Source organism: Drosophila bipectinata, chromosome 3L, assembly GCF_030179905.1.
Source record: "Drosophila bipectinata strain 14024-0381.07 chromosome 3L, DbipHiC1v2, whole genome shotgun sequence".
Taxonomy (NCBI): domain Eukaryota; kingdom Metazoa; phylum Arthropoda; class Insecta; order Diptera; family Drosophilidae; genus Drosophila; species Drosophila bipectinata.
The window spans coordinates 18,813,301-18,827,958 of record NC_091738.1 but is presented as its reverse complement, the minus strand read 5'-3'; the positions used below and the strand labels follow the sequence as shown (position 1 = coordinate 18,827,958).

Genomic DNA, 14,658 nt, shown 5'->3' with positions numbered 1-14,658 from the left:
TAAAATATTTCCTTGCGTGTAATACTTAGAGATGATTTATTAGTAGTATCTCAATTTTTTTAGGCCTTTGCTTTTTTTTTAATAAATTCATCTGGGATGTATTTTTTTCTCCGATTCTGCTTTTTTGTATACATTTATTTAAGTATTTATATATGTACATTTCGCAGCCAGACATGCGAAAATATTATTTATTCATGTATATTTTGTTTGTTGTTTGCTTAATGAAAAAATATGGAAAATCATAATAATGCTCCCCTGCCAGGACCCCTCGCGATGCTTCCGTTGATGCTGTATCTGCACTCTTTTCAATCAATACCCTACTGTTGTTCTTATTTGCTCTTTTGTTGTTTTAATGGCATGCCATTAAATAATTTCATTAAATGCTTTGTATGAGCAGCCAACAAGAATTCAACAAAAAGCCTGAAAATATGCTCAATTGATTGTTTATTCGGTTTTATTTTTCCGCTCCTGACGGTTTCTTTAACCAAGTAATCGCAAACACAAAGTAATGTATGGAAAAAATTATCCATCCAGTAGCCTTTTGCTTTTAAATTAAAATTTTAAGTCTTCAAAAATAATATTAAATGGTTTTTTAGGGTTTCGGGTGATAGTTATAAAATATTAACTTTGGCCCCGCATAAGGAAATAATTTGTAAATATTTATTTTCAAATATAGACTGAACTTGACTTGAAAAAATTCCCATAGCCATGTAAATTATAATAACTTTGCAAATCCGCCACAAAAAAACTACACCATACAGACAGTATTGGTTAAAAAAAAAACATGAACATAAATAAATGAAAAGCAAAACCATTAAGCCCGAAACTGCATTGCGTTTTTTATTCATTACCCTCGTTCGGGTACCATTTGGAGGCTTAATTGTTATCAACGGCAGCTTCATGGTCGGCTCATCATTATCGCATTGCCGGACCGAGAGGCTGAGAGGCTGGGAGGGGGCTATGATTTACTATAATTTTATTTTCAATTCGTTGAGTGTCAGCTATTAATATTATTATGTATATATAGTTCTCTGTGTATGCATATTTTCATCGCAGTTATTATTATGACTTTTTATTGTTTGCAGCATTTTCGCTCGGCCTGTGGGTGCGAATTTCACTTAAATGTGTTTTTTTTTTGTTTCTGTTGGTGTTGGTGTTGGGCTTCTGCTCCTTTTGCATTTCTGTTTACCAATGGCATTGTTTGATGTTTATCGTACAATTTCCTTACATGCTAATTAATTTTCCTGGCTATCTGATGATGGCGGAGGGGGTGTGGAAAACGCTGTGGAAAGTTGAAAATGATTGGGGATTCTTTTTCTGTTTGTTTTATATTTTTATTGTAATTTTTGTCGTATTTGTATATTTATTTTAATTCAACACTGTTGTCTTATACTTGTCGTAGCTATGTAATATTAAATAAATTAATTATCTGGCATTATGTATTTATAATTATGTACAGGCCCTTACATTAAAACCGTTCAAGTTATTCATCCATTTATACAATTTGTAAACTATTGAAATCTCATTAAGGATTAGCGTCTGCTTAGTGTGTTTCTGGGATCTATATACAAGGAATAATTTATTTAATCAACTAAAAGTATCAGTCTGTTCGAACCATCCCAAAAAGTATGCTATCTTCTGGCTACCGCTTCGATTAATTAGCTTTTAACTTTAGTTAAGGTTTAGAGTTTTCTTTTATCGTTTATAAATTCACTGGTTGCGCAGTCTGTCCCCTGCTTGGTTTTGTTTGTTTTTTTTTTATTTTTTTTTTGGTTTGGGCTTTAACCCCGTTACGCCCAGAGGTTCTTCTGCTGATCGTGATCCTCGTCCTCGTCATCGTCGTCGTTCAGGCTCAAGTTGGACTCGTAGTGGGTGAGCTCCGGCTGCCGGCTATTGTTGCTGCTGCTGCTCATGGTGACGCTGCTCTGGGTGGCGCTCTCCAGGAGATTTGCCCCGCCCCCACCGCCACCGCAGCTGCACAGGAGGTCCTCCTCGCCGTTGCAGGTGCAGGACTTTTTGCAGTTGTAGGACGCAGGGCCCCCGCCTGGAGGCACGAAGTTCGAGCTGAAGCTGGGCGGCAGGCCGGAGCCCTTCATCGGCTGCGACCGCTTGGCCGTGCCCCCGCCCAGGTTGATGCACTCGCAGTTGCCCCCGCTGCCCCGCAGCTGCTGCTTGGCGTAGTCCACGCTGTCGTAGGCCGGAGCGGCGCTGGGCAGGTAGCTGGGCACGGCGTACTCGTGCTGGCTCCGGCGGTTCGACTGCCCGTGGTGGTTGTGGTGCTGGTGCTCCAGGGTCTTGGCCATCCCGGCCACACTCAGATCCCTCTGCTGCTTCTTCGACAGCTGGTTCATGGTGTTGAACTTACAGGCAGCCGCTGCCGCCGAGGCCGAGGTGGGGATGGGCTTGTAGCCGCGTCCGGTGGTGCCCACGCCTCCGCACTCGTTGATTGTGGCATAGTTGTTGCCGCCACACTCCGCATACCGAGCGGTGGGCAGAGGAATTACGGCTCCGTTGCCGGCCTGGTACTCATGACTGGTGGCGTACATATTGACGGAGGGCGTGCGGGCGGAGAGGCAGCCGGAGACCACGCGCTTGTTGTTGTTGCTCCTTCCATTGGGCAGGGGCAGGGCCAGTCGCAGCTTCTGCCAGAACTTCTTGTCGTCCCACTCGATGCAAGTGCTGGTCCGCAAATAGTGCCGCATGTCCATGTCGATGTCCCTCTGGGGCAGATCTCCGTACAGGATGAACACCATGCGCTTCCTTCGCTTCACCAGCTCGTGCAGGGCACTCTTGTACTCGAAGCGACTCCACTCGTTGTAGAGGAAGTTCTTGGACAGGACCAGAACAAACTGCTTGGCACTCTCGGCGGCCTCAATCAGAGCGTCCGTAATGTAGGCATTAATGTTGACATCCCTGTAGTGCAAACACAGCCTGTAGCCAATGTCGTTCTCCAAGGTCTGCGCCAGAATCTGGTTCACAAAGTGCTCGTCCTGGAGGCTGTAGGCGAAGTAGGCGTCGTTGGGCCGCTCCTTGTCGAGCTGGTCCACGAATCGTGGCGACTTGTAGCAGAAGTTCATCAGGCAGCTCGTCGAGTGGGCCCACATCTTCAGCTCGTGGCGGTAGCAGAAGAGGCCAAAAATCAGGCCGAAGAAGCCCACAAAGGCGCAAGTGGCCACCAGGAGCAGGGGCAACAGGCCCTCAATCTCGTTTGTGTGCATGTAGTGGGCCACTCCGTCCCTGAGGGTGCACTTGGTGCCGTTCTTCTCCCGCAGCACACTGGTGGCATTGTTGTAGATGCAGCTAACCCTGGCGGCGTCGATAATCTTCTCGGAGCTCTGAGCCAGATAATTCCGGAACCTCGCCAGGTAGCCGCATTCGCAGCTCCACTGGTTCTCGGCCAAGCTGATTTCCACCAAGTAGGGATTAGCACTCAGCTGCCATACCTCAAAGTGCATCAGTCGGTTGCCATCGAGCCGCAGGACCTCCAGTTTCCTCAGCATCTGGAAGCTGCCATTGGCAATGCTGGCGATTCGGTTGGATTGCAGATACAGCTCGCGCAGGTTCTCCAGGTTGTGGAACTCATTGCCCTCCAGGGAGACGATGTGATTATCCTCCAGATGCAGGATCAACAGGCGTTTCAGGCCGCTGAAGGTGGTGTTGTAGATGTGGGCCACGTTCGAGTTGTTGGCGTACAAGACGGCCAGGTTCTTGCGACCTAGGAACGAGTGCCCCGCCAGCTCCACGAAGTTATTGCCATCGATGTACAGCTCAGTGGTGTCCATGGGCACTCGACGCGGCATCTCGGAGTAGCCTGCACCGGAGCACTCGACGATGTTCGTAGACCAGGTCTGGTCGTGGAAGCACGTGCAGTTGGTGGGGCAGGTCATCTCGCAGTCGCAGGCATCGAACTCGCAGCAATGGCACACCGCAAAGCAATGGGTCTTGTACGTGCACAAGAAGTGCTTGGGCTCGGCCTCAATCAGGGGAATATAGGCGCGCTCCCGGTTGTTCAGCAGCTTGCAGTAGATGGTCTCCAGGTCCATTATCCTGGGGTACTGCCGCGAAGTGATGTGGTTAATCTTCTGCAGCCAATCGATGTTGCAGTCGCACGTAAACGGATTCCCACCGATGTAGAACTCCGGCAGGGCGCGGTGCTCCCACACTGGAAGTATTCTGAGCGACTTGATGTCCAGAGTGGTTATCTGGTTCGCGTAGAGATCCACCCTGGTCAGATTGGTCTTGTGCATGAAGGTGTCGGGGTCGACAGTGGTAATTAGGTTGTCGTTGAGGAACAGCAGCTCGATGGAGTTGGGAATGGAACCGGGTCCGATGCGCTGGATTTGATTGAAGCTCACGTCCAGGGTCTGCAGCCTCAGCTCGGCGTCCAGGCCGAAGCGATTCGACAGGATGCTCAAGCGGTTCTTGTGCAGGTCCAGCCATTGAAGAGTGGCCGGCACGTGACCGTAATCGAAGGACTCGAGGCGATTATCTGATATATTCAGCCAAAGGAGCGATGGCATGTTGCTGAACAGCCCGTTGATGTCGTTCAGATCGTTGCCATCCAATCGGATGGCCTGGATGCTGGAGGTCATCTCGAAGGCCCCGGGCTCGACGACAGAAATCCGGTTCCTGGCCAGGTTCAGAATCTGTAGGCTGGGCAGGTCCCGGAACGTATGCATTGTTATGTTTTCGAGGTAGTTTCCAATCAGGCGCAGGCCGTAGAGGTTGCCCAGGCCCTTGAAGGCGTTCTCCTCCATCACGGTTATCATATTCTCGCCCAGGTCCACGGTCCGCAGATGCCGCATGTTCCGCAGCGCCAGGGGAACCGTCTTCAGCTGATTGCCATTCAAGTTGAGGTCCTGCAGGGCACTGCAGTTCCGGAAAGCGTCCGGATGCACGCCAATCAGAGCATTATTGTCCAACGACAGCAGCGAGAGCACATACAGTCCATTCAGAGCGTACGCGTCCAGATACTTGAGCTTGTTGTGCGACAGCAGCAGGGTGTGCAGATTGTTCATCGGAGCGAAGGTATCGGCCGCAATGTTCTCCAGCTGGTTGTGCCGGAGGTTGAGGATCTGCAGGGTGTACAGGTCGCTGAAGATCTCCGGCTCCAGCTTGGTCAGCTTGTTGTGCGACAGGTTCAGCAGGACGAGGCGAATCAGGCCCACGAAAGTGTTCTTGTCGATCCAGGTAGAGGTTATCTGGTTCATCGACAAGTCCAGAGCCTGCAGCTGGTCCAGGTTCGAGAAGAGCTGCGGATTCAGGACGCTGATGGAGTTGTTCTGCAGGTAGACCTCCTGGATGGTCTTGGCCTGCTCCGAGAACAGCTCGGTGGGCAGGGCCACAATCTTGTTGGAGCTCAGGTTGAGGATTTGCAGGTTCTTCAGGCCACTGAGGGCCTTGTCGGCAATCATGGAGATGCCGTTGTTGTTCACAGACAAGACCCGGAGTCGGCGCAGGGTACCGAAGCCATTCGCTGGCAGCACCACGAAATCGTTGTGACTCACGTCCAGGTACTCCAGGTCCAAGGAACAGCTGCTGGCGGAGCTGCTGCTCTTTTTGCCCGACTCTGTGGTGGAAGTGGCTTCCGTGGAGCCAGCTGGCGGCTCCTTGCTGCGATCCCTGAATCCCAGCTCGTTGACATCCTGCAGACGGTTCTCACTCATGTTCAGGGCGGACAGCTCGGAGAGGGCGCAGAAGATGTTGTCGGGCAGGGACCAGATATTGTTGGAGCTCAGGTCGAGGCGCTCCAGCCTCCTGGTCACCGCAAAGGCATCGGCCTCAATCTCGAAGTTCAGGGCTGGCCACAGGATGTTGTGCGTTCGGAGGGTGAGATTCCTCAGCTGCTCGAGGCCGTCGAGGACCTGGCGCCCCAGGCGGCCCAGCTTGCAGTACTGAATGGACAGTTGCTGGAGCCGGGCCAAGTGGGCGAACGACTGGGCCTCCAGGCGGCTCTTGGCCATGATCTCGTCGTTGCAGAGGATGTGCAAAGCCACCGTGTGCTCTGCGGGTATCACGCTGAAGTTCGTGGTGTCGAACTCGCTGTTCACCGTCCTCAGGTTGCAGGTGAGGGCTATCTCCGGCTGGTCCAAGCCGGCAGCTGGCATAAAGTGACAGTCGTCGGGGGCGTCGTATAGCGAGGGGTCCGCCCCGGGGCCCGTGGTGAGGGGACGCAGGGTGCGCGCCGGAGTCGCCGGGTGCATCAGCTGGCTGTTGGAGACACCGGCCTCACCCATAATGGCGTTCGAGTGCGATGGCTGCTGGTGCTTGCTGGACAAGGACTCTGTCGTGTGCGACGGATCCTGGGCCGCGACCAGAGCTCCGGGCAGGAGTACCAATAGACAGCACATGTAGTAGATCATACTGGCGGCTTTAATTTATTTTCGGCTGAGGCGCCAGAAGAAGGTCGGGCGGGGGAGTAGTTGCGGGGGAGATTGGGAGAAACGAAAAGAAAATCAATTCCACTGGCCGACCAAAGAAAAGTCTGCGCACATATTTTCGGCTTCGGCTCCCACTTTTCTCAAGCCAGATTTTCTTTTAGTTAATTATGCTTCTTTTTTTATTATTTTTTTGGTTGGATGGGGCCTTGGCGTGGCCCAACTCCAGTTGCCTTGGCTCTCTCCGCCTCTCGTTTTCTTCTCGTATTTTTCTCGTTTTTTATTTTATTTTTACTTTACACCCGGCACATTTTGTAGCACTTCTGTGTGGTGTTATTCGGAATTGATATTCAAATTTAATTCAGTTTTCGGTTTATTCGGAATTTTGTGTTTTGAACTACGCGACACGTTTCTGTGTAGGAACCTTCGATGAATCTTAATTTTGCTGCGGGCGCGAATTCTATTATCACTTTTGTGTTTTTGTGTTGTGCCCGAGATAGTGGGTGAGGGTGCGTGTGAGTGTTTTTTTCATGGGTTGGGAATTCGAGCGGTGCAGCGTCGAGAATTCCGGTTCCGGTAATGTGGCGCGCACGATGGCTGACTTTCGACTGACTGTCGCAACGTGCGCAACTCTCACTTAAATACACGGCCTCGGCCGTCCATTCACGACAGGCCGAACTCCCAACCGAAGCGAGGCGGTCTGGAAAAACGAAGAGGCCACAAGGCGGCAGGATCTGCACAAAGGGAAATTCTCACGCACACACACAAACACGCCGTGAGAGAGAGAGGCCGTGAGAGAGCGCACAAAGCGAGAGCAGCATGACTAAAAGGAAATTCGCTCTGCCTCAGCGGATGCTGGAAAATGGTCTTCTTCTAATCGCATCAAACAGCTGGCGTTCTGCCGTCTTGTTGTTCTTCCTTACGTATATCCTTTTTATGTTTTTTTTTTTTGCCGCCACCGCCGCCGATTTGGAGATATCCCCGCACCTCCCGCTGCCACAGGACGACTCGGTCGCTGTCTCTGTTTTGATAATGAAAATATATGATGTGCATGGGCCAGCGCCAATCTTCATACAAATGTAATTTATTTTTATGCCATGTGGATGTGCCTGTTCCTGTGCGTGTCTGTCTGTGTGTGTGTGCCAGTATGCGTGTGTCGGAGGTCCTTTTTTCGGTGGCTCCTGTTCCAGGGGCCCATATAAAAATAATAATTCCTTACATTCCATTAAATTACTATAATAATTTTAATTAAACTGTTTTGTTTGCGCCTCATGTAGCAATTCCTGTGGCTTCATGACTTCTTTTTCGCAAAAAACTGTCCTTTTCATCAGGTTAATGGTAATGATTATGGGCCCCATAATGGGGCCTTCTCGTATGGGGCTATGTGTGCGGATTTGTGAGGATTTCTTTGCTTTAAAATAATACAAGCTATGCAGGTTTTAAAATTATAAAAAAAAAGTTATAAGCAAAAGAGATTTTTTCTTATAACGAACCCTACCTGAAGTTATTATTTTGATATATTCAAGATGCTCCCTTGAGTAAATCAATCTTCCATGCACAAAAAGGGTTCCAGAGGTTAATTCATAATAGAGATGTATTCCTTTGTTCCATATTTGGTTAACCTCTGGCTGGCATTGTTTTGATTGTTTAATATTTCTGTGTGTCTGGAGGCCAAAAAAATATTGATGGATCACCACAAACACGATTGAATAGCTATTTCCACGGCACGGTAACCTTGATAAGCCCCAGTTCTTTTATGACTAATTCCCAAGAAAAGCAGCTGCCCAGGACAGTCACTCTATCTGTGGGTAATTCGCCTTGGTTGGCTTGAAAGTTTTCCCATATCCATGGGTATGTGTACGGATATTTTTGTCGCCACCGAAAGCAAACACGAAAACATTTCTAGAAAATTGCGTCAGCCAACAGAGCGCCCTCACCAAGCTCCCATTTTGGTGCTGGGCTAATGATTTGCCTAATGTTTCTAACAATTATGTGGCTTGGCCACACAAAAGAATATATTATGTAAGTTATTAAAATTATATCACCAGCAGTGGCGGCTCCAGCACCATCACGAACAGCAGCCAAGTCTAATAAGCCTCATGCACTTGGAGAAAAATAAAGGAAAAATTACTTGGTATAAGAAAGTATAACTTAAGGATGAAAAAGTACAAAGTTTAAATGCTTATTTGTTTCAATAATGGAACTATTTATAAGTAATATACTATTACTATTAATATTAATATTTTCCTCAGTGTGCCCCTCATTTTCCTCACCTTAAGGCTTTTCCTGGCTCTTTCAAATGTAAATGGCGGCAAGGACGAGGTTTTTGTGGCTCGCTTCTCTTTTGTGTGATGCGATGGCACATGCAACCATGGAGGAATATTCCTTCTCTCCGGTCTTATTCTTTTTCGGTGGTTATCAATTTGGTGAACGCTTCTGGCTTTTGTCCGTGGTCCTCTGGTCGCAGCTCCTTTATTTATGTGCCCCATAACGAACGATGTGCTCCTCTGCTCGTTCTTGCGCCGTTTTTTCGTTCTTCGGCGTAACACGAATGACAAGATTTTCATCAACGTCATTAATATTAACTTTTGCAATAATTCTCGAGCTGTGGAAAATTATGAGAAATGACCGAAAAGATAAAGCCAGAGTTTGGGCAGAAGCTGGGCCAAATCGGAGTCCACTTTTCGACAAAGCCATAACTCTCAGTCTGGAGATTGGATTGGTTTGGGCCGGCTATGGGAGATGTCCTTGGGATGGTATTAGCCTGACGTCTGGACGGCTTTCAAGTCAATCTTAATTGTGGCTCTGCTCTGGACTTGGCCTAATGACAGCATTTCGGATTACTTTCACTCAAAGCCAAGGGGGAAGCGAGAAAAAAAGGTTGCATATTTTATGGCGCCCAAGCAGCTTTACGGATGCACTGTCAGAAATCTTCACAACTTAGAGTAGTCTCTTGCATTGTTTGCAATCGAATTCCCCAAATAATTAGATTTATTAGGTCTATAATTAAAATGTGGGAGATTAAATAAATTTTATGATATTAAATCTAGAACCGCATGTTTGCTTAACAAAAAATATGGCCCATATAAAAGCAATAATAATTATCATTTGTCTCTCAAAATAAAAAGGATTATAGCAATGGAATTTAATCCAAAAATTATCCCGAATGATACAATTTGGCATATTTAAATAACGATTTTCTGGACAAACACAAATGTTTATTTAGGCCTTTACCTTTCGCCAGAAATTGAAATATTTGAGGAGTTCCTTGCGAGTGATTGTGTTGCCATTTTATGCTTCTTGCACTTTGCACTTTCTCTCAATGTAAGAAGTGGTGATCTGGCGTGCGAGATGGAGGGGGATTGGCCCCCCTGTCCAGGACAAAAATCACAATTAAATGTAACAATTGCGTCTCTGGGGGCCGCAGGTCTCCGTAACAAGAGAGCCTCAGAGCCGGCTCTTTCCTGTCAGTTGCTTGTCCGATGCCAGCTTAAATTGCCCATACACGTCAGAGCCACCCCCTGAAGGACCTCCCACCCACACAATCCAGCCACGCTCCTTACCCCCCAAACGGCCCACCGAAACATCCTTTTTGGCCAGCTTTGGCTCGTCCTCGTTTGTCGTTTCTCTTTCACTCTGTTTGCGTTTATTAATTGTTGCCTTTATTTTGGCCTCATTTTATTTGATTTGGTTTTCCTTCGAGCGGCTTTCCTTCGCCTTTCCTGGTCCAGACCCCACTTTTTTCTGCTCCTTTTGTTTTCACTAGAAGCGGCTATAAAGCCAAACCTAATTGACTTATCTTGCCATGGGTTTGCTAATTTCTCGGCCATTGTGTCTCGAAGCTTCTGTTTCTGTTTCTGCCACTGGTTTCTTTGGGCCATAAAAATGCCCAGATAAGTCAGTCAGTCAGTGAGGCATTTCAGGCAGCTCAGACAGCCGGATAGGAATCTTCAGCGCACTAATTAGCAATTGACATGAATTGCTCATTAGCAGCAAACTAAAGCTAAAAATTTACCCGGGCTATCTGTCCAACTAGCTGGGGATCCGGGGATCTGTATCCAAAAGATACACAGGACCGCTCATCAGACAGGATAAAAAGTGCCAGTCATGGTGGGAGGTGGTGGTGATAAAGTAGATGCTGCTGGTCCCCTAATCTCTAGATACACTTGTACAAAAATATCTAATGGAATATAATGGAATTTGCTTGACACAAATCTAGTCCTGGCTGTCAACTGTTTTTATGCTTCATCCTTGGCTCTAAGTATCTAAAGGATCTGCTACAAAATAAGGCAGGTTCAAGGTTATCAGAACATTGAATCTATAAGATTCTTTAAAGATGAACATTTAATACCATAACTCTATTAGTCACTTCGACCCACATTTTAGTTACAGCCACAAAGCTGAAGTAAATAATATTTTATAAAAGAAAATTCCTCATCAAACCAGTTTTTATTGGAAAATATCTTTCCACATGCCGGTCCCTGAAGGAGGCTGCGGTTTCCCCTTCCTGCAGGCCAACCCCATACCAGAAGAAATATTGCAACAAATCTTGAATGTAGCCTGACCAAAGTCCATAATGACAGTTGTGCCCAAAGAAAATTGCACAAGCCAAGGACACAGACCGAAAAGGAAGCGTGGAGGAAAAAGCGGTAGCTGAAATTGCAGCAGTTGCTTTTGGCCAAGTAATTGCCCGGTCGACCTTCAAGACAGTCCGCATCCAGTCCGGTTCAGTTCAGTTCAGCTCAGCTCAGCTCGGTTCAGTTAAGTTCCATAAAAGTCCTGGCCACAGTCTTGCGGGTTATGAGAAGGTGGCAGCCGGAAATCGAACATGTGGCCAACTGAAACGGAAGTCGGAGGGTGGCCCAATCTACCTTATATGGGTTGACATTTAATTTATATAGAGCGCCGTCTCGGTGGCTCACCTTGGGTGGGAAATGCCCCTGAGATGAGCCACCAATTTAGTTGTCAAAATACTCCAAAAAAGTAAACAATCAGTGAAATATCGAGCTGTTGGACACAAAAAAAAGAGAATATAATGCAATCCAACTGGGCTGGCTGACTTGGCATTTACCTACATGTTAGGGTTTCCTGCTTCCGCTCCAGCAGAAGAAATACGGGAAAAAAAGGACAATGCACAAGGCTCATAAAGACATTCGGCCATCAGCAAACTGACAAACAAATTTTTTATTTCCGCAGACAGAAGAGAAAGGCCGAGCTCAAGAAAGGACAAGATGAATTGCCAATGGCTGTAAAATGTCCTTTTAAAGCAAATAAAGAAGGACACTGGCAAACTGGACCACCACCACAACTAATCTTGAACATCCGCAAGTGTTTACCTTGGAGTCTCCATTCAATTCCTCAATCTGCTCAATCTTCTTCCCGATTGTGAGTTTTGTGTGTGTGTGTCTGCATGACTATTGGATTTTGCATTGAGATCGGATGTGCGAGGTCGGAGGGCTGGGTGGACGGGGAGGGAATATAGAATTAGATAATATCTCCATCGACATGACAGTCTCCAGTGCCAGTGCCCAGTGCCTGTGTTCAGATGCCGAGCGATAACCCAACTTTTTGAAAAGGTTTCTGTTTCTGTCCTCTTCAATCTAAGATACAAGTGTGGAGAACTCGCCTCTGTTTACCCAACAAAGTGGCCAGGATTTGCAGTCTCAGAAAGGATACTGCCAAAGAAAAGGATACTAAGAAGATGTAGATGAGATGGTTAACTCTTGAGATGCCGCGAACTTGGATTAACACTTGTAATTTTGTTTTAAAAAAAGGAGTTGGTTTACCAGTGGGAAACAAGCCCTGTAGATGTAGAAAAAAAGGTACATATAAGGATTAGTTAATTCCATAAGATCGGAAGCTATTTAAGAAAAGATAAGGTAATCAGAGGCCAAAAGATCCTGAGAACAGCTACCGAAGTAGGGTTTTCAAAAAAATGACAGTTTTTTAATATTTAGGCCTAAAGTTTCAAGGTCTCATTTAAAGCCTCTAAATATGGTTAAGCCATAAAGTATAATGCCTCCTTATATGGCTATAAATAACTGTTAATTTGACACCGTTTATTTTTTTATACCCCTCAGGAGTCCTTATAATCTCTCAATAACCATTGAAAGTGAAATTCTGCCTTTCAGAATACGAAATATATTTTTTATGAATTGAAAACTCTCACCTTTACTTTCCTCTATAATCTTCTCATTTCCGCTCTGCCTTCCCCCCCAGAGATTTTTAAGTCTGACTTTTGGTCTGTGCCTGCTGTCAAAGCACTCCCCTCCCCCTTTGCCTGCATTTTTGGAACGGAACCCTCGTTATCCTGCAGCAGGATTCTAGCTCTTTGCATGCGACTCCACAAATCATCCAACAATTTTCGGTGTCGGGACAATTCTCGGGTAGCATTTCTTCATAACTAGAGACTACTCGAATTTCATAAATTTCGAGGACTCACACCCCTCGTTGGGACGGAACCAAATAAAGGACGAGCGGTCGTCGGACCGAAGAGAAAGTGTCAATTTCCTAACGATTCAATCTAACTTTTGCTTGTTGGACAGTTGGGTTTTTTTTATGGCCGACTATAGTATAGTAGTTGCCTGCACCTTTGGTTTTGATTTTTTTTTTATACGCTCTATGGCGAAAATTGCGATCGAAACAAAAGGCTCTGGTGGCAGGAGGCGGCGGTGGTGCGAGGTATTACAGTGAAGTGGGCTGGGAAAACAATACGAAGGCATTTGGCATTGCGCCTAGCAATCAGTGTTGCCTTTGTCCTCAATCCTGGAGATTTCACACTGTTTAGCTTGACATTTAACTGTCAATCAAGACGGCACTCTGGCATTGTGGGGCTCCTTGCTGTCCTCTGTGTGAGTCCTTGCGACTGGCAATGTGCAGTTGTTTTCAACTACACTGTGGGAAAAATATTAGTGGTTTATGAGAAAAGATTTCCTATTTAAAATAAATTTTTACACATTGAGAGCTGAGAGTTTTTAAAAATATCTTTAATATTATTACTTCTTTGAATAAGACTATAATATTTCTCCAAGTGCATGTCCTGTCCAGCAGGCGTTAAGTGTGACTCGAATCGAGTCGTTTTAGTTGGATTGGTTGCGATTTGAATCCGAGCCTCGAAGGTATGAAGACTACCATAATTCCATTAGGCGCAGCGGGCATCTGACTGGAGGAGCGCCACAGGACTTCACACCAAAAGAAGAAAAACTCATTAAATCAATGCTGAGACAAAGGGGAACAGTTGGATATATTGGAAATACGAAAACTGTTTAGAAGCGTCGAAGAAAAACCCTCAAAAGTGAAGTCAGTCGAACAATGCACTGCATGGGATGCAAAGAGCGAGGAAAACTGTGGCAGTCCTTTTAATGTTTTTCCTTATTTTTCCTGTTTTTCTCATCTGCAGTTGCTTGTGTGTGTGTGTGAGTTTCTGTTTGTGGGTGAATTTTTCCGAGAGAACAGCGACAGCTGTTGTTCGTGGTGAACTTTCTCGGTCGCTTTGCAGACTTCTGAACTCACCACACTCTCCACTTTTCTCTCGGCTCTCCAGCTTTTCCGCTCCCATTTTCCGCACTGGGTCACTTTGGGAAATTCTCTCCGGCACACTCTCTCTCTCCCTACGCTTTCTCGCTCGGGCCCTGCCTCACTTTCTTTCTCTCGCTGTGCGTGGGTGACACATTTTTAGGAACTCCAATTTGCGCCTGTTGTCTTTTTTTGATGTCTTTAAACTAAAATAAAATTTAATTAATTGCCAGCTAATCAATACGGGCGGGCTTTTAAAGAGTTATCCGCTTAATTTCTTTTTGAGGACTCCTTTTAGGGCCGAAACCATAAATAAAAGTTGTCAGACTTTTGACACTTTTGTTTTGCTTTCAGTTTTTTGCTGCTTGGCTTTTTCATTTTCCTGGCTGTGTTTTTCTCTTCGCATTCCTCTTGACTTACTTTTCGCAGGACGATTTTTCGGTGTCAATGTCGGCGCTGTTGTTATCCTTTTATTTTCGCAGCCATCTTCCTCAGATTGCGCACATGTTTTCGAAATTCTTCCATATTTATTGGCAATTTCATCTGTTGCAAGTTTTTATTTTCCTATGGTTCTTTATTTTTATGTGGGAGCTATCTTAACGCCCTCGTCGAGTCATTAACGTGTTTTTTGGGTCTGGCTTTTATGGGGATTCAATGTTATAGGCGACTGGGTGACATAAAACTAAAATTATTGAGGTAGGTTAATCAAGAGGAAATAAAAAATAAAATTAAAAGGCTGGCCTAGTGTTTGCCATGAAAGTAAGTA

The 14,658-nt window shown here is 46.2% G+C and overlaps 1 protein-coding gene and 1 long non-coding RNA gene across 2 annotated transcripts; both read right to left on the bottom strand.

Moving 5' to 3' along the window:
• Positions 1–714: 714 nt before the first annotated feature.
• On the bottom strand, positions 715–6,997 carry Toll-6 (Toll-like receptor 6). The gene has a single exon (XM_017252225.3). The coding sequence runs from the start codon at positions 6,360–6,362 to the stop codon at positions 1,791–1,793; it is 4,572 nt and encodes a 1,523-aa protein (XP_017107714.2). The 5' UTR covers positions 6,363–6,997; the 3' UTR covers positions 715–1,790.
• A 6,401-nt stretch (positions 6,998–13,398) lies between these two features.
• LOC138926384 (uncharacterized) lies at positions 13,399–14,657 on the bottom strand. The gene is made up of 3 exons (XR_011442881.1): positions 14,313–14,657; positions 13,890–14,098; positions 13,399–13,558 (listed from the first exon to the last, which is right to left on the bottom strand). It is a non-coding gene; the product is annotated as an uncharacterized lncRNA (long non-coding RNA).
• Between the last annotated feature and the right edge of the window lies 1 nt (position 14,658).

What these genes read in the sequence shown, in the direction of transcription:
- Toll-6 (XM_017252225.3), bottom strand. Translation starts at nt 6,362, where the DNA reads ATGATCTACTACATGTGCTGTCTATTGGTACTCCTGCCCGGAGCTCTG.